This window comes from Pocillopora verrucosa, chromosome 1 (assembly GCF_036669915.1).
Source record: "Pocillopora verrucosa isolate sample1 chromosome 1, ASM3666991v2, whole genome shotgun sequence".
Classification (NCBI taxonomy): domain Eukaryota; kingdom Metazoa; phylum Cnidaria; class Anthozoa; order Scleractinia; family Pocilloporidae; genus Pocillopora; species Pocillopora verrucosa.
In genome coordinates this window covers 23,702,427-23,722,393 of record NC_089312.1, presented here as the reverse complement: position 1 = coordinate 23,722,393, position 19,967 = coordinate 23,702,427, and the positions used below count along the sequence as shown (strand labels likewise).

General features: G+C 39.2%; 1 protein-coding gene across 7 annotated transcripts in view; it reads left to right on the top strand.

Annotated features, from left to right (window-relative positions):
- The first annotated feature begins 483 nt into the window (after window positions 1-483).
- Window positions 484-19,967, top strand: part of LOC131796654 (uncharacterized) — a 51,264-nt gene continuing 31,780 nt past the window's right edge. For 2 of the 7 annotated variants that reach the window (XM_059114255.2, XM_059114254.2), the window contains exons 1-18: window positions 1,007-1,151; window positions 2,821-2,896; window positions 4,037-4,783; window positions 5,166-5,354; window positions 5,740-6,189; window positions 6,495-6,620; window positions 7,220-7,330; window positions 7,590-7,721; window positions 8,071-8,367; window positions 8,738-9,333; window positions 9,939-10,176; window positions 10,701-10,913; window positions 11,462-11,518; window positions 15,895-16,101; window positions 17,536-17,664; window positions 17,985-18,080; window positions 18,283-18,600; window positions 18,887-19,333. In XM_059114255.2, coding sequence (XP_058970238.2) covers window positions 2,839-2,896; window positions 4,037-4,783; window positions 5,166-5,354; window positions 5,740-6,189; window positions 6,495-6,620; window positions 7,220-7,330; window positions 7,590-7,721; window positions 8,071-8,367; window positions 8,738-9,333; window positions 9,939-10,176; window positions 10,701-10,913; window positions 11,462-11,518; window positions 15,895-16,101; window positions 17,536-17,664; window positions 17,985-18,080; window positions 18,283-18,600; window positions 18,887-19,333 — 4,411 coding nt within the window. In that variant the 5' untranslated portion in view covers window positions 1,007-1,151; window positions 2,821-2,838. Of the gene's footprint in view, window positions 560-1,006; window positions 1,152-2,820; window positions 2,897-4,036; window positions 4,784-5,165; window positions 5,355-5,739; window positions 6,190-6,494; window positions 6,621-7,219; window positions 7,331-7,589; window positions 7,722-8,070; window positions 8,368-8,737; window positions 9,334-9,938; window positions 10,177-10,700; window positions 10,914-11,461; window positions 11,519-15,894; window positions 16,102-17,535; window positions 17,665-17,984; window positions 18,081-18,282; window positions 18,601-18,886; window positions 19,763-19,967 lie in introns of those variants that run through there. The other 5 variants (XM_059114252.2, XM_059114251.2, XM_059114253.2 and 2 more) reach the window with 5 other exon arrangements.

Sequence of the window (19,967 nt, the reverse complement as noted above, 5' to 3'; positions counted from 1 at the left end):
CTTCTCTTATGTCAACAGTAAAATTAAAGGGCAGAAAATTGCCGTATTGTTTTAAATGTGACTTTAAAAATATCAAAGCGTTTGTAAGTAAAGCAAAAACATGATAGTTACCTATTCCCATCTTTAGACACTTTTTTCTTACAAGACGTACGTACTAATGCTTTCTCGTTAGCTATAACGTCAACTAACGGAAATTGAATCAATTGCTTGTTTACGATATAAGCTTTTTAATCTACATAAATTTGTTTGCTATTATCCCTAGACAATCTTTGTTTATTTGCTATACGCTGATAAATACAGTGCAAGGATAGTGCCAATCAGCGATGAACAGTCTGCAGGAGGCCGTCATCTTTGGCGCGAATGATAGGTTAGCGTTTTCCCGCCTTTTTCTGTTGTGATTATATTGTTCACTCACAAGCATGTGGTCGTTTGTTGGGACATTCTGCGATGTTTAGGTAACCTTTGCATAATTAACAGGTTTGAAAACAAGACGTTGGAGAGAGGGAGAGGGAGAGGTGTTTTCCTGCGAAGGAGAAATCTACAATGACAACGTTCTAAGGTTAGTAGCTGTTGAAAACTTTGCAAATTTGGTTAAAGATGGAAACGAGGGAATGGAACATTTTTTGTTAGAGCAGAATTAGGCGTCTAAAGCTATAACATGTTTATCTTTTTTGATTTGCTTGTTTCTTTTAAGGGAAAAATGACCCTAAACCATGAGAAGTTGAACAACCAAAGGTTTCCATGTTAATGTGTGATCTTGATTTGCGCCTTTTTTTTTTTTACCTTTTTTCGAACTGTAAAATGTTTGGTCCCGGGACATCCAATCTTGATGGAAATCTCCTAGAGGTGTCAAGAACACAATCGAATTTTCACGGTCGGTAAATTATTCACACGACCTGTGGTTTTGGGAAACAAAATGACATAATCAAATGCAAATGTGATGTTGTAATGACGACTGACCTAGGAAATCTGCAATCTATTCCAAAATCGCTTGTGATTACAAAACTAAGTCGAATTACTCGCCGAATTTCCTAAGAAAGGCGGAAAGAAAAAAATTTGCTCATGTGGTAAAAAGGGAAAATCAAATTTGTTTCAAGCACGAGGTGTGCCTCAGGAATTAAAACCCGTATCAAGCTTTGATTGTCAGACGGGTAAGTGTCGACAGCAAATTTTCTTATATACCTCTTGGTGTACAGCGTGTCTCCTAGAAAGAGGATATCATATAACTTAACTAAGACAGAACAAAAGTTCCATCTGACGCTTTAAATCGTTTTTATATTTTGGATGTTTTATGCTTGCATTTTGCTGGAGATTTCAGGATGCAAAAATTCAAATTTAAAAGTTAGGTAAGGTCAATTAACTTTGTGTGTAGTTGGACTTGCATAATGGCGGACAAAGTATCGATTTTCAGTTTTAAGGGTGTAGAATGAACTCCTTATAAGTTGTATTCAGTGATGAAGTCTTTGCATTTAAGCTGATTTTGCACTTGTTTGGAAGTATATTTAGATCTTCACTTCAGTTGTTAGTCAAGATACCCGCGGAGTATTTTGATTTTGCTCTAATCTTTTATTATAAAGTTTGGAACAAAATCAGGAACTTACTTAACTGATATCCACAGTGTGTACTGACACACCAGCCTTCAGTGCGTTGGTTTTACGGCTTTCGTATTTCTTCACAGATATTATCTATCCTTAGTTATACTGTCATTTGACAAAGCACAACGTAGTTCACGTTTGCCCAAAATTTTTTCATGATCAACATATATGGACTGCATTTGACAGTGCACATAGAGAGTCATGTTATCGATGGTCAGTTTCTATGTAGATGAAAGTTGAAAAACATAGAAAAACAATTAACTGAGACCATTCTTGTTTAAAATTTGTTGACCTTTGAAAAACTAAGGCCGTTAGCTAGCTCTTAGAAACAGTATTCCTACAAATGTTTTGAATTTCAATTATTTTATCTTCAGTCTAGGAAACGTATTGGCAGTGAATATTATCTCTATAATATTTTCAATTTTATGTACTAATTGACGAGCAGATAACTAAAATACTCTATATAGACTCTTTATAAGGTCAACGTCAAGGCGGACACTTTAAATCATCTTCAAGTATAGTCGTTTCATCATCGCATCAAGTCAAATAAAATACAGTCTGAACAAATTTCTTCTGTTTTTCAAATATAAATTCCCTTTTGTTCCACTTTCCGTTTCCTTTTCTTTCCTTTTGTCTTTTTTGTCTTTTTTGTCTTTTTCAATGCGCTCTAGAAGTGTTATGCATTTTAGAAGGAGGACCTTCGGGCAAAGGCCAGGTTGAGATCATACTGGTTGCAATTATTAGCACCTTTTTTCGTCGTGGCTATTTCTTTTTGCGAGCATGACGACAGAGCGGGTGATAAATCTCTGCTTAACAAAATTAAATGGCATTTTAATGCCAGTTTCTGTGATCTGCTCGATCAATTTGTGGCGAGAGGCTGGTAGTAAAAGAGTTTCTCAAGCGGCGTTTTTTAAAATGTCTTTTATCAGATGCAGGTAAAAGGAAATGAACGAAGCTCCCTTGAACCATTACAGCAAACATTATGGTCAATATGAGATTAAACAATTTGATCTACCAATAACAAATTTGACTTTTTATGGGCTACAAATGATTTTCAATTTCTCCTCCTAATAATCATAAAGGTTCTGAGAGACTCATGAGTTGAGTCCGGAATTTCAGAAATTTCGCATCTTCTAGGGATGTTCGCGACAGTCTGTTACAACAGTTGGCCTATTGTGAACGACTTTTTGACCAGTCTAATTTATGTCTATATTTATTTCCTCAGGTCGCCACCAACTCAGTTATGGGTTTTCGTTTCTTATTATTAATTATATCATTAGTAACTTTATCAAGAGCGAAAGGTAAGCAAAAGCATAACCAGTCTGTTCTCTTACATGTTGAATATTACTGATAACTACTCCTTGGAGGAGTATTTTAAACCCTGTAGCTTTGTAGCGATTGTTTGCCTCGACACTTGTACGTCTAACAGGTTGCTTTTAGGCCGGAAGAAAAACTATGGGCCCATGCATCTTTCAAGCACACCTCATTTACCTTCTTGCGTTACTGGTCTTTAAGAACTCTCGCATTCTGTTAGAATTTGCTGACCTTGGCGTCCGGGTCGAAAAATTAAAACAAAACTGTCGAAACAGATCGGTCAATTCTTAAATATTACTATTCAGATTGAATGTTTTGGCAACTAGAGTAAAAAAAGAATGACCCAAGTATACCTATATCATTTTGAATTGATCTTGTCAGTCGCCTCCCTCTGACTAATGGTTAACTACTTAAGTAAAGGTTTACGATGAAACACCTCGAGTAATGGGTATTATAAACCGAACTTGATAGTCGATCAGCTTCCATCGGGACTAGATTGCAAGGTGCAATAATCAAGAGGAATGGATACATATCTTCCCTTTCTCGGAGCTGAAAGTCATCTGGCTGATTTTATTTCGAGAGCACGCTTAAGTTCTTTACAGAACCTTAGTTTCAGACTTTAGACCCCAGTTTGATATTTCGTATCACGTTTATCCGTGATACTATAATTTTCAGTGAACAAAAGAAATGTATAAAATTATGCTGTAACGCATGAGCAACGTATGTTTGCGCTTGGGCCTAACGTTCTCGCTGGCCAAAAATGCCAATATCATCAAATAGTATTGATCCTTAAATGAAATTTGTAGCAGTTTTGTCAAGATCTATATTGTTCAAGAACGAGCGATTAATTTACATAAGCCACGTAAAGATCACTTCACCTAGTTTGACACCCACATGGTAAACTTGAGAAGTAAAAAAAATCATCAAATCATTTATTTAAGAATTTTAATCCCTTTTCTTCCTTTCCATTTAAGAAAAAAGATACTTTAATAGTAGCTGCATGCTTTGCTTAATACTTTATATGATATAACTTGAGGCAACCCTAACATCCTGATTCCTGTCAGCGTGGGCTATAACGCTTGTTAATTCGAGTTTACTAACAGTCACACTGATAAACTAACTTTCAGACCTACGGCCGCCGGCGTCTCAGGCTGTTGACCGTCGAAGCGCTCCTGATGCTCTTCTCGGCGAGATCTTTAACGATCCAAGTGCGACGAGTTTAACAAAACTCAACCTCGAAGATAGTGACAATGACAATGACGACTTTTCCGGTTCGGGTTCGGAACTGTGGTCGGGTTCGGGTGAGTTGCCGAAGCCTTCCGGAGACACAACTACATTGAATCAGACCGACAGCCAACACGAGCAAGCGACTGAGACTCTGTCGCAAACACTCGCGACTTCTGATGCGACAGGCACCGAAAAGTCTAACAACTCTAATGACACCACTGATATAAAAGACAATAACAACAGTACAGACACCTCAACTGCTACTTCTGACGATTCTGACGATACTAACACAGTGAATCCTTCTACCGCAGCACAAACTGCTCCTACACAAAGTTCGACGGACGCATCCTTGACGTCACCGAATGTGACGTCACAGGGTGCAGACGCAAAGTTACCTTCTACTGAGGATCAGAGTCAAAATACAGTAGTCCAGACAGAGGAGAATGACAAAACTTCCAATGACAAGTCAAACACTGCATTTTTGCCGGCACAAACTCAAAGTACTTTGGAAACTGTTCCTGATTACTCACCTGCTGCCTTGGTTGGGCAACAGTCACCCGGCTTCGATGATAATTCGCTATATGACCCTACGATAGTGAAGAAAACCGATGTTCCTGTTGGTCCGGATATGTTTTCTAACCCCTTAGGTAGGATAGAAGTACAGCTTAATATCAAGTTGCACCTTAAAATATTCTTTATAAAGCGTGTACCGATTGTGATAAGCGGTATCAAACTAAAAGTATAACTTAAAGACCATTAAAAACTAGCTATAATTCACAAGAAAGCAAGGAAAACCTAGGCTGAAACAATTCCACAGTTCAGTAGTTTTTTATAAACTCAATGTCAATAAGGGTAAATAGACCGCCGTAGGAAATTTTGAAAAAGTGAATTTTCGAGTGCTAACTTTTTATCGGAGCAAAATAATTGTAAACAGCTCTTCAGTGGAAATCCCAGGTTAACCTTTCCTCTATCGGAGATGGATTGAGTTATCACTCTTTGTTTACTTGGGCTGTAACTGTTCTTTCACAGTTAACAATACAGCAGACCTTCAAGGAACACTACGGTCGGCCATCCCACAAGCACCTGTACCTGCTCCCCAGGCTCCAGCCATTCGAAAGTCAGCAGTGCCCTTTAGAGGTTCTTTTCCACTTCAGCTTCACAAGTATTCACCGTATTCGAAGCTGATGAAAAAGAACATGATTGAAAAGGCAAAAGCAGGTTAGTACAGGAGCGACTAAATTGATCGGCAGATGTTTGCCGCTGACAAAACTAGAGGAAATAATATTTTAGTTTTAGAATTAAAGTTTTTCCAGGAACATCATAGTCAGTGAAGGGGGGTCCTGAAAGGTCTAATATTTGTCTGACATGTCATTATTATATGTTTTCATTCAAATTTAGAAGCTAAATTTGTTTTGCTTATAAGTAATTTCCTTCTAGCGCGATGTAAAACTGCAAATTTCTTTTTGGTTAACATCAGCGCCAGATTCAAAGTTGGATATATTCATGTTGGTTACCTTTTCAGGAAGAGCTACATGTAGTTTATCTAAATGTTTCTTTGATCATTTTTGTGACCTAAAATGGTTGTAACTGTTTCTTGAACCAGGCTTAAACCAGAACGCTGGAAGGAAGTCGGTTATACCCGGCCTTACTGAGGCTGGTGGTCTGCGTCCTTTGTCAATAAACCTTCCTCAAGGGCAACAGCAACAAGATGCAACAAACAATCAAGGTTATCCTCAGCCTCAGATGCAAGGTCCAGCGATGGATGTTAATCCAGCGCAAATGACGTTTGGAGACCAACCACAAGCCTCTCCAACAGCACAGCCTTTTGCCCCAGCGCCTACTAAAGTTCAACCATTGGCAGACCAGGCCCCAGCTGAAAGTCCGCTTCAGAACCCCCAGCAAGTTCTCGACCAGGCTCAAGGGGGTGTTCCTCAGGCCCCGGAACAAGCCTTTGCCCCTCAGGCCCCGGAACAAGCCTTTGCCCCTCAGGTGGCAGATCCATCTAATATGCAAATGCAAAGTCCAGAAAACGTTGCTGCTGCGTTTCCAATAAGTAAGTCACCTTTTGACCTTACGTAGTCAGCATTAGTAACAGTACCTAATCTTAAAATCATCATAACGGGAACATATATGGGAACAAATAGGCCTAATTTGTTTGGTAAAGACATGTTTGGCACACTTTGTTCAATGGCGTCGACCATCTTCTGAGACTTAAAGCTACAGCACGCAGTCAGATGAAGAACTTGAGAATAAGTTAACATTTACAACGTCTTTCAAATGCCTTGCATTTAAGTTGTTTATGTTGCTGTTTAGTTTAAGCTCTTCTTTAAAGCTCTAAATGCTGCCTTCCTTGCATAGATACCACAATGCCCGACACAATGGTTGGCGCTCTTCCTCAGCAAACTCCTGGAATTCCAGCCCAGGGTGTCCAAGCTGTACCAGTATACCAGGGACTTCAACCCAAGAAGCCAGTAATAGAAGAGGGTAATTTTGCGAAGAGAGATAAATGCAGATAATTTTTATAGAATCAGAAGATTAATCAAACTCGTAGTGATTTTCATGAAGTTTTTGTCAGTTCAGCAAAATTTGTAAAAGGGCTGTTAGTTCTTAAAGGGTGAATTGAATTTTCTTGTACTTATTTCAAAGATCCCGAGCCTTAATGAATCAGGGATTTCATGATTACTCATTTTTTACTCTTAGCTTGTCGCAATTACTCACTCATACAGTATGTGGTCTGAACCCAAGAAAAACAGTAGAACCTACAGTGTGACATTGCAGTTTACCGTTCAGTATCACCTACAGCATTCGTTTACGGGGGAAAATCGATGCTCGGACAATTACACGTTAGAATAGACTGAAAAACGACTCTCATTAAGAGAATTAAGACAACAGAATTACTCAAGACCCAGACATTGGGAGGAAAATAAACTTTCTAAGACCCCACTATTTATCATTAGTTGGCTCTGCGGCATTGTATAGCTCCAGTGTTTTATGTTTATTTAATTTGTTGGAGTTCCCCCCTAAAATCGTCAATAAAAATACTGGTAACCTTAACAGTATTTTCCATTTTTTTTTCTCAATAGAAGACTGTGATGATCAGTTTGACACTTGTCCAGAGATGGCTAAGAATGATTACTGCACAAAGTACCCAGACCTTATGAAGATTCAGTGCAAAAAGTCTTGCCATTTCTGTGGTAGGTGATACGTGTTTGCGATATAACAATGATCCCCACGAGTTTATCTTCACAAGTAAACTGGGGATAAAGCTAAGTAATTTCAGAGGAATTTAGTCTTCGTAGGAGCTTTAACCCATACCTTCCGGGTACCGGTTGGATGCTTACAGAACTCTGTTTGGTGTTTGGTTAATGAAGAGTCAAATTGGCACCCTCTGAGATTACGCGTACTTTACTAAAAAGCCTCTGTTAATATTTTATTTAACCTTGTTTTGTGCAGAGATCAAACATAACAATGAAGAGTCTGGGTCGGGATACGACGAATACGATTCAGGATCAGCAAGTTTATATTACGCTGATGAAGTCAATTCCGGCTCCGGTTCGAGCGACTGGGATGACGACAGCGACGATGGTTAGTTCACAGCTTTCAAACATTATCTTACTAAAGTAACTCCTTAGATGGCCTTGAAGGGTCAGATTTAAGGGAAAAATCTTCCGTTTTAGACTGACACATTGCATGAGTAATGAAGATCGTCAATGAAGGGAAGGCGGTGAAGTCATTATCACGGGATTTCGTGATTATGTTTCATTCGTACTTTAGGCTACCGTGATTTTGAATTGAAAAAAAAAAGCACAACAATGAAAATATGATGAACTCCACAGCCTAATTCGGCTTAAAGTGTACAGAACTTGTTATTTCAAAATAATTTTTGACATTGTATTGAATTTCCAAGTAATGATAAAATATTAATCTTCATTAGACGAAGATCCAGGATATAAAAAGTCGGGGATTCCTGCACCAATCCACAAAGTGTTAATGGCAAAATTTGCAGCTGACTCTGGCTCTGCCTCTGGTGCTTCCGGAATGGGCGAATCTTCAGCTTCAGATGAAGACATCATACAGACATCTGGTAGCGGTGAGGCCGGTTCAGGCTCCCAGAAAAAAGATGAGGTCAGTGAAGCTGCATCAGGATCTGGTGAAGCACTTCCTGTTACAGTAGCATCACCCACTCCCGGGACAGCTGAAATTGGCTCGGGTTCTGGAAGTCTAGCTGAAGGTATGCATTTATGTTTGTTCATCCATTCCACTTCTTTGGTATTTCTGCCACGTTGAAATCATAAGTATTACTTCTTGTCATCAAACAACCCAGAATATAGTTTGACTTATTAACGAGAGGATACGTTTGCACTTGCACAATCTTACCGGAGGATTAACCGAAAAAACTCTTCAAATTTAACCCGGAGAAAGTTAAACAAACAATAATGATAGAATATGTTAGAAATCGTGCGCCATATTGCAAAAAAGGAAACATTTACTTTCCGAAGTTGAACTAACGTCTCTTTTCCTGTGTTGCTTTTCGGTTTCCTCATATCTTTCGTTAGACTTGCCGCAATAGTAGGTCATTTTTCTTTAATTTTCAACAACAGATCTTGCCACTGGCACTGTAAGCAGAGCTAACGAAAAACACAGCTCGATTCCACGACCCCCAGCCCCACAAGTTTCAGTCTATCCAAAGATTGACCTCAAAGAAATCGCAAAGGCTGTTAATATGTATCGAGGTGTAGCGCTGAAGATGCTTGGAGAGGCCCTAGAGGGTGCTGCGGAGCAAAAAGAGGAAGAGCTATCTAAGAAGTCGCACATTCCACTTCCGCCTGCTACCGACATCCTGCAGCGGATGGGATTTCCAATAGGGTATGATGAAAGCTCCAAAAGGAACATGGTTCCAAACCCAATGCAAGATACCAATATGATGATGGCTCCCAATTATGGAATGATGGGATACGGTAACAACGGATATGCTTACAATTTCCCTCAGCAAGTCGGAAATGAGCCTCTGGCCGATTTTTATGCCCAGTACCAACAGCAACCAAACTTCGCAAGGTCGGGCATCATGGCTTCCCCTGAAGAGCAAGCGGAAGAGCAACAAAGTGAAGACGAAGGGGCCGCTCAGGCCGACCAGTCTGAGGCCATACAACCAGAGAATGACCAGCAGCAGGAGAATACCACCGGGGCAGAGGTGCAGGTAGAAATATAGACCAATTACTTTTGATTTGTCGGTTAGTCCAACGAAAAAGCTATTGAAGTAATTTGACGGTTCAACCTTAATTTAAGGTTGTCTCTCCCTTTCGTTTTATTCTTCACTCTCCTTAACTCCGCCGTTCGCGTTCCTTTTTGACTGCTCTTCATCCTTTGATATCTATTGATATACACACCAGGGCCGGAGAAACAACCTAAAAACATCGCGCCCTAACTCCTTTAAGTATAATAAGGCAATATAAAAAGATTATGGCAGTTGTCTTGATAAAGAACAAGTTGATATTAGCCAGATAATGATAGAGTAAAAGCGTCGAAACTAATCCAAATTAATTAGGGTTTGTCATTGGTCCAGAAAATGGAAACCAATGTCGACTTGGTTAATACCGCGCCTAAAGCCAGTGCAAATTAGTGTTCACTTTCAGTTCTCATTGAAAGTTAGTAATCTTAACCTTCGTTCTTGCCTAGCGTTATGATAACCTCAGATTTAGTTTAGGACACTCAATTGGAAAGCATTCCGCATGTTCATCATCATTCACGGTTCTTAAACTTGGGAACTACCTATAATATTTTCCCTTTCTTTTCCTTTGATAGGATAAGCCCGAAACGCCGAAAAATAACACCGATGAAAAGGATAAAAAAGATAAGATTGTAGATCCTTTTGAATACGTGCGAAATATGGGCAAAGGAGCTTCTATGGAGCCTATTCGCTCTAAGGCTGCCTCTGGTTTGATTTCTGCATCTCATTCAGACCCACTCATCTTATGGAAAAGTTCTCAAATCCAAAAGCTCGCCGCTTTAGCGAAAAAGAAGAGTGAAATACCACAGCCAGGTAAGAAAAAATAACGCACTTATGCAAATAATCATAATGTAGTAGCATTGCTTTGCAGATATTTCAAACACTGACTGAACTTCCCCTCCTCACGCCAATTGCAGCCTTTTCTATAAACTTTTTCTCTGGGAGGGATTAAAATTAATTTTAAAAAGGGGTGAAGGTCGTCTAATAAGAAGCAAAGTGACCTATTGCTGACATTGATGGCCTCCTTTCTTGAGAGATTCGAGTTTTACTTTCCTGGGTCACTATGTGATGTCCTTGCTTTGACATTGCACTCCCTTTACTGCCGAATGCATGGTTCCTGGAAACATGATAAAACTCCATCTAATGCCCACTTATTTGTCAGGAGAATAAGCAATACGATCTCAAGTCTCTTTAGAAACAAACCAGAGTTAGGCTGCCATTCTGGCCTGTATATAGAACCTGATAGACTGTAGTAAGAGTTCTTATGCATTTTTTGAGCTCAGTATTGAAAGCTTCATATTATTGCATCATATTATTGCTTCATATTACTCCTTCAGGAAGTCAAACTTTGATGCCTGCAGTCAGTGACTCGCAGTTTGAGCAGGAAGTTCTGCAGTCTCCTGAGCAGCAGTTCAGATCGGACATTCCTGAGCAAAATATCACAATGGGTGGTTTACCAGACATGTCGGGACAAACGGCTTCTGTCTTCCCACAGAGCATACCTCAGAGTGAAGCTTTACCACAAAGTCCCGCGGACGAGCTTGCAGCAAGTGAGTATAAATGCAGAAAATAATGGGTTAAAAAAATTACACAGAGTTGATGATGTAGCAGATAAAACTGCGCGCATCTCCTTAGCTTCTGAAATCATGTGATATTCAGGCCCGGCCAATGATTTTGGGTATTCAGGTATCCGGGGTCTTTTCAACTCAGGTATACGCAAGTTTCGTATACGAGTCTAATTGATCTCTTTCTTAATTAATGTTTTCTAACTAGTATTAAAACATAAGTTGCCAAAAAAAACCAATACTCTGGGCAGTTTTATGTATTATTTAATTAGTTTTTTACAAGTTTCAGGTATATTGAGAAAAAACTCTGGTATGTCGTTGTTCCACAACCTCACACCTTTCCCACCCCTCCCCCTTGACATTATCTACCAGCTAAACTTTCCTAATACGGTTATAGAATGAAACACACTTCCTGTAAATAAAAGAACAATTATATCGACGATAAATTGATACCAAATGACAACTATGCTAAAGACTCGTCCCCAAAATCCTATTGATTTTAACTAAGTGTATTTCTCTTCTTATATTAACAGGAAGTCAGATCCTTCAAGGACAGGCTCTGCCATCTCTCGAACAACCGCAACAACAAGGTAAGTGAATTGATGTCGTTCAGGAGCGTCCAATGGGTTTCTTTTTGTTTCTATGTGCCAAATTTTATACCCTTTAGTTGATGGTCTCCAGATTTTCAAGAATCAATACTCCAAACACTCAAAACCTCTGAAAAGAAATCACAGTTTTTAATTATCTAATTTACGACTGACTGTAACTGATACCAATTTGTCAACTGAACATGAAATAAAATGTTATCAACTGTTGATAAGTAGGATAAAGCGACTTCTTTGATCGACAGTGAACTCGTGTTTATCGAAAACAACATCAAGTCATGACTCACGCGCGGCTCCGCTCTTAAAATGTAATCACTCTCCTTTGCTTGATTTTCTTACTCTGTTCTGAAGCTTTGGCTAGTGAATGAAGCTTAACAAGGTAACTTTAGCATAAATATTTCAGCTATTTCCTCGCTGATTGCTCAGGCTCAGCTGCTAGTTGCTCAGTAACTGAAGCATTCCAAGCATACGAGTGTATGAACATAATCTCCTTTACAAATAAGTAGTTTTTAACATCACCAGCACTACTACGCAAGGAACTGAACCACTAACACCTAACAACATCAACAATAACAACGTATTCTAACCACTCACGCCGTTTGTGGTTTATCTCGCAATTACTCTGTAAATGCTAACGAGCATTGTGCCTGTTACCTTAAAATATGAAGCTTACTCATGCCTGCTTTACCAGGACATGACATCTCACGACGGAACTTTTACCAATTTCAAAGTCCTAACTTTAGTCGCTTTACGGTGTAAACTTTTTTCTCCTCTGCTACATCATTCGATCATCAAAATTTTTCTTCCTTCCTCATGTGCAAACATTTTAACCATATTGACGTCGAGGACTTTCTTACCATTGAATGAAAACGTATTAGAATTTATTACATTTACTTAAAGAATGACCATGAAATTTCTCACACAGTGACTCACGACACCGTTTATGTTCGCCTCGTATACTGTAAGCTTGGCGAAAGGAACGCTCGCATATTCAGGATTAAGTCTACATTTTCTTTAGCCACATCGGTGAATGGGAGCCGGAAAATCTAAGATGAGTGATTACAGAAGAAAACAGTAGAAATTGCTGCTATACTCGGAGATAACCGTAAAACGATGATGCGCCAAAAGTGTAAATTCAGAGAAGTTCGTTATCCTTCTTATCAACAGAAAAAGAGTAAAAACGTTTGAATGTCGAGTTTTGTTTGTTACGCAAGACCGCTTCTAACATTAGGTCTTCATTTTTCTGACAACCAACAGGCGAGCAAGAAAGCAGCCTGAGAGAGTTAAGAAGTTACTTTCCCGAGGACGAGTAACTATGGGTCAAAATGGAGTCAGCCTTAATTCTGACATGGTCGAGAATATAACCAAGCTAAGCTAGCAATCCCGCCGTCAGCGATACAGTATACGACGGACAACATTACATGACGACATCAACTGATTCTAACTTTAAAATTAACCATACAGATCAAATTTGTGCAAAGAAAGATTACAACAGAGGGAAAATCAATTTCCTTTAATGATGATAATGTCACTTAACTGTCTATTTTAATTTAACAATGTTAATTCTTCCTTTCAATAAAGGGAGTAATGTTTTCAAATACCCTTTTTCTTGAGGTGGGACATACTTAAATTGATTCTGTCAACAAAGAGGTTAAAAAACTTCATGGTTTCGTCATTTTAAATGATGTGTAGGATCTAGCGTTAGAGAATGTTGTTCAACAGGAGACAGCTTTCCCATTCCCTTTTTTAGCTTTCCTAGAACAAGTGAGACATTTATTAATGCTGAATAAATTGTCATGAAGCAAGGCCTACTGACAATTCGGCCTTTTGCGAATGTTATGCTTTTGATTTGTGAAGGAAAGGTGTCAGAATTATTTTGAGGAAGAAAAAATTAAATCTTGATTGTTTACAAGTTGTCAAAGAACAAATTCAGAGTAGACCGGTGGTCTTTGAAAATATTCTACTCTCTACGTTTACAGTCATCTACTACGGAACTGTTACATGTACCCTCTGGAATGAAAAATAGTCCTTACTGGTGAAAAATTGAAATTCAAAAGGAAAATAAAATGGTAGGGGTGAATGGAATAGAATGGAATAGAATGACGTAAAATGAAATAGCCTGGGAAATCCCTAAACTGTGGTCTTTCCTTGCACTAATTCGAGTTGACTGTGAACGTAGAAACCTTTTGGACCTCTTTGAGAACCACTCTTTCTTCATTTGTAGTTTTCGTTGATTCTCAGCTCGGTTAAAATCCTCCACTCAATGTTTTTGCTGCTTGTTTTTATACTAAAACGAAGCTAGGAATGTTGCATAATTCAGTTTTGGCATCTCAAGGTTGGTTTTGCACACCATGGAAAGCATGTAGATTTGTAAAAAGGCACGCATTAGTTGTAAATATCTCTCGATGTCATACAATGTTAGTGAACAAAAAAAAACATTGCGCGCTGTGCGGCGGATGGAATCGATTTTCCTGTACCGCGATATTTTAATTTATTTTAACTATCCAATGGGAAGACGTTTTCAGTTGCCAATATTTTGGTCTCATTTTTACTTATGTACAGACAATTGTACTCTTGTTGTTGTTCAACACCAACTCTTATAGGTATTTGGTTGAAATAAAGCGGTAGGTTTTGTGTTATGAAATGGGGAAATTTTTATTGCGTGATCTGCTAAGGACAATTACTTATTACAAAAATGATTTATTAAAAAGAAAACAACACTGAGAAGAAACAGACTGTCGAATCTTTAGTAAGCAGCACATGTATGTTCCCTTCTTTAAAACACAAATCACGTTAATCTGGGAAACCACTCTTCAGTAACCATGGTAATGCACACGTCACATTCTATTACTCTTGAACGTGACATTGCTTTAATGAGAGTACAACAGACAACCGCTTCAGAGGCAATTACACCCTAACCATGTTAATTAAGCGTTATCGTTTTTTTTCTTAAAGAGAGTAATAGTCCATTTTTGTCTCAGTCCATCACTGCTCACACATCTCGTAATAAGCTGGTTAATATTTAGCTTTGGAGCTGTTGTTGTGAAAATTATGGCTTGATGCTTGTTTATCCTTGACACAAATGAAGGACGGTTTGACCAGATCCTCAAATTTTGATTCGAACTTACTTAGAGAGATAGTCGCCATCAATCATAACGTGGCTGTTAAGGCCAGCTTAGTCCCAGCAGAGTGGAGACGTGTTTTTAGAGCTTAAGGGGAAGTATGCTCCAGAATCATAATTAATATCCTTGTCATTAAAACATGTGCAGAAAAAATATACAATAGTTACTACGTTTCAGATTCCAAATTGTAACTTAGCTATTCGAAAATTGTTTTCAAATGTGCTAAAATTCGACCATGGACAGGAAAGTTTGAAAAAGATTGATTAACCTGATTGAAAAATAGCCCCCGATATGGTTCCCGCAGAAAGATCATGATTTGAGTCACGAATGACCATAACTGAAAGAAGTTACCAAGAGGAGATAATGGAGGAGCGTGGGTTCGTTAAGCGACAGGTAAGCAGCCAGGTCTGGGTTGTTCAAAGGGCAGATAACGCTATGCAGCAGACATATCACTATCCAGTGGATAACTGTAACAAAAATCACCGCTATATCCACTGGATAGCGATAAAGTTATCCGCCCTTCGCACAACAGGGGCCAGGGTGCTTGGCCAAATTCAAAATGACAGCGTCCGTGGTTGACAATTCGCACCTTCAAAGAAAATTTTCGAAGCGTTAAATTATTGTTTGGAATCTTAAAACGTGGCCATTGTCAAAATTTTATGCATGCTTTTTAATGCCAGTGATTGAATAAGTTCGGTTCTGGAGTATAGTTCGCCTTCATTTGAAAAAAAAATGTGAGGAATGTAAAAGTCACAAAACCAAACCAAAAGTGCCTAAAGAGATCATTCGTAAATGGATGAGGAGAATCTCTCGACCTGGTTTCAACGAGCCACCTCTTACTTTCATTTTTCCTTAAGTCTGAAACATAAGCTGAACGGATATAAGTAAAGACAGCGAACTTCATCGGTAAATATAGTATTTTATTATCCTGCAAATCGTTCATTGAACCAAGGTTACTTTGAGTAACGCTTAAATATACAAATATTTCAACCTCGAGATTAGGGAAAAATTGGACGACTATGACCAAATTTGACCGATTGTCATGAAATCTGGAATGCTGTAGCAGAGGTGTCCCCTTCCTTTCCTCTTACTTATTAAACTTTTCCGGAAATAATTGTAAGGACTAATCGATTAATTTTTAACTGATATAAATAACATATAATATTATAATGGAGGTTTATTTTGATAACGCTGTTTAATGTTTGATGCACAATGCTCCTGACTTACCCTCTGGATTAGGTTTGCTTGCACGCCTCATACCACAGCAAGCCAACACTTCTTCCGCTGATTTTAAAAACCTCATCCCGCAAGGCCGTTCGGGAAATAGTCTAGGGGTGGTGGTTTCTCATCACGCACCCGTCCCAGGTTCTTTTCCATTGACTCTACGCAAGATTGTTCCAGGCATGGTTCAGAAGAAGGATGAACTGTATAAACAGGTGCAAGAAGGTTAGGGCATGCCAACGCACAGACAGAACAGCACTAGAAGAGAATTTTCACTTCTTTTTCCACAGGGCATAACCTAAACTGTGACGATGGTTTCGAACATTTTTAAAATCGCAATTACACATGTGCAATTACACAATAGCCCAAATGTCATTCCTGACATCGAAATTTTTAAATTGATTTTTCATACCACAACAGAAGCGAAAATTCTCTCCGATTTGCTGGAAAAGACCGTGACGTTTCCACACACCGACAATACATTTAATAAAAACTTGTTTAGAAGACAAGCAATTAGAATTTCCACTTACTTATTCAGGTTCACTAACTTATTTTTGTTCATGATGTTTTAAAATAAGTCATAATCCTGTTTGAACATGACAAACTAATCTTAGTATGACGATCTAGGATACAATGACGACTTGCAATACTATGACAGCTCATGAAACCCCTAGTCAGTTATTTACCATGGACGCTCGTATCGAACTCCAGTTTTTTTCTGTAGAGAATAGATATACGGACCTCACTTTGCCACATCTCTTGCTTGCACTGATCGCGTCTTGATGTCATATTTTTCCATCAGCACTAACATTGAACTTAATCGTGTTTATTTGCCATTCTCAAATGAAACACGTCCTTGGTTACCGGTGTCAAACCACTGATTCATTCACTCTGGTCATTCACAAACTTGCACCAGTGAAGTTATACTCATTTACAGGCATCAGTTCAGGCAGTTAGTCATCTAGTCATTCAGCTTGTGGACAGTCAGTTACTTTGGCCAGTTATATATTTCGTTCGACAGTAAGACGGATAGTTTGTTATTCAGTCAGTCAGTTTTTGGCGAGTAAGTCAGTCGATGAGTTATTCTGTCAATCAGTCCGTCGTTCAGTCAGCCAGTTGGCCCGGTGGGCAGTTAGTATTTTGGTTAGGAAGTGAAGAGTGAAAGTCATGTAGCCAGTGCTCCAGGTTGTCCATAAGTTATTTAGGCCCCCGGTGAGTCATTATATTTGTCATTAATTCAGTCAAGCTAACTGAAAACCTGTTAATCAGGTATTCAGCTCGTCAGTCCTTTAGTTATTTGATAAACTCTTCATGCAGTCGATAGTTATTCACCAGCCATCCAGCAGGCAATTGCTCGCCTAGTTACTCAGTCAGTTGGTCTATTAGCTAATTAGATAGTCTTCCAGCCACTTATTCGTTCATGAGCAGATCAGCCTTCATAGGTAAGAAGATGGCAGCGACAAGTGGTTGAAACTCTCTCACTTGGCCATTTCCTGGTCACTTTCATTCAATTTCTTACCCACACACGCAGGTGTCAAATGTACGCCCATCCCATAAAAAAACTCGTTGCAGTAGTGTTTGACAGCAGTCCTATGGAATTAGCTTATGTAGTTCTAGTAAGTCTCACGCGTGTTACATTTTGTATCTAATGTAATCTAGAAATAAACAAGAACAGTGTTCCCTCAGCTGGTGCTGTGGACATGTTTGCTAGTCAGGTCGCCAATAATCCCGCGGTCCCGCAACCCGCACAGATGTCTCAAGGAGTGTCGCGCTCTGACCTTTTGTCAGGTAACAATTCCGCAAATAAATCAATCTTTCAATGATGTACGTAAATGACTACTTTCTTGTTGACTAAAGCAAGGCTTTGAAAAATGGACACCAAATTTATCTAAATAAAGGATGCGGTTAGCGAAAATGGTCTCTCCTATAAAAATTTGAAAACAGCATCTCCTCTAAATGAATTTGTTATCGTCTAAATTGATCTGTTTAAATATTTGACTTCAATAACCATTACGTGCTATTTTGGTAGCTTTCCTCAGGTAATTGTACTTTATACAGGAGGCTTTTGCACCCAATGACGATATTAATCGTGTGCTTCTATTTTTCAGAAGCCAACCGTCAGAATGCTCCGACTAATAAGCCACTCCCTGAACCTGCCCAGGTTACCATAACTCCTGCTGCATCCCGGTCGGATCTGTCACAAGGTAATATAAAATCTCCTAAAAGTTTTTTTTATGGTTCCATCACTCGGTTTAGAAACTTTTACTGAATCTATTACCCGGAAAGAGTCAAACGTGAGCGTATCAACTAGATTCTGATATGACAAAATACAGCCTTTTTAATTACCCTTGAATTATTCCTGGACACCTATTCTTTAAACCTTAACTGACCGTTATTTTTATGCAGCCAACAGCTTACCAACTGACGATAACAATGAAAAATCTGTGGACAGCACTGAAAATGCAGCAACTTCCATCAACGAGGCTTTCACAGGTCCATCGATATTTAACCAAGATCAGCATTCCGCAGATCCTCTCTTTGGATCACTCAATTCAAAAATCACCACGTCTTTGGATAATTCCGATGAAACCCCAAGTGATGATCCAATGGACAAGTTCTTCAATCCAGAAGTACAAATTTCGGGAAAAATCCCCGAATCTGATAACGCAGACGATGGGATTGCTGATCCAGGGGCGTCTAGAGATCAGGTTTCCAAAACGACTGGTAAGGACATATTAAAGGTTACAATGCATCCCCCCCCTACATTGCGTTTTTGTTCCAGTTAAGAAATTCTAGGCTATTACTTTAATGCAACTATCTTGTACGACTGCAAACAGACGAAGGGCTAACGCTCGAATCGTCGGCTGTGAAACTCTTTACGGTGGCTAATTTACGTTATCAACTCAGTTGATAATACTAGATTACCCCGCAAAAAGCAAAGATAGGAATTATGATAAAGGGAACCTTAGCTAGAAGAGTTGCTTCTTCACTTCAATTATTTATTTTTCAGACATTTCTCCAGGCACGGAAAAGGGAACTACCAAAGGGAAGATTTCTGCTCCAAGTCCGGCAAACTTACCCCCTTTGAATCATGGAAATGGAATGGCACCCGCCTTACCTCCCCTCAATCATAACGTGGAAATAGCTTCAAGTCTACCCCCACTGAACCATGCAGAAGAACATGCTGCGAATTTACCACCCCTTTTGCACGGTGTTGAACAAGCGGGCAACCTTCCACCACTCAATCACGGAAGTGACGCTTTACAGAGTTTCAGCAGTCTACCACCATTGAATCATGGTGATAATGAGGCTGCCGTATTGCCACCTCTGATGCATGGCATAGAGCAGGCTAAACACACTCCAAGTGCTAGTTTCGAAAAACAGTCTTCACAAAATGTTGACGCTTTATCAGCCTTCACATCGCAGGTCGAAAACGCAGCACCTTCGAGTGACAATGGTAAGCTAAGTTATCAAACATTTCCTGTAGACTTAAAAGGGGAGGGAAGAGGTTCTTTAATGCCAAAAACGTATAACGCCGATGCTGGGACCTATTCCGTTTCTCAAAAACCTTCGAACCAATTAATATCAAAAAGCAGAGAAGCAGATTTAATCAAGAATTACAACAACATAATGGAGCCTGTTGTTCAAGGGAAGGAGACTATAGATCAAGCTCCTCTTGACTTTAAGAACAGATCTGTTGGCGAACCAGTTAACATAAACGGACTGCCTTTTTCCACATGGCAAGAAAGTGCTCAGTCTAAAGGTTGGGTTCCATCTACGTACGACGATCCAAAGGAGCTTCAAAGCCTTTTACGTGCGGATCTCATGTCTCAACGTACAGCGACTTCGACTACTGCACCAAAGTTTGGAATCCCGGTATCATCAGGTATCCACGTCTTTTCTGCCCGTGATTTGCCTTCTGATTTATTGCAGTTCATCTGTAGGTTGTAGTCATTTTAATTCTTGCGATTTTAGCGTTGTCCTCTCCAGAAGTCGAGCTTGATTCATAATTCCATCTATTACCTTTCAAAACTTGGGCGAAATTTTGCTCCTCATGTAGTAACCATCAGATTCCATAAGAAAATGGGCAT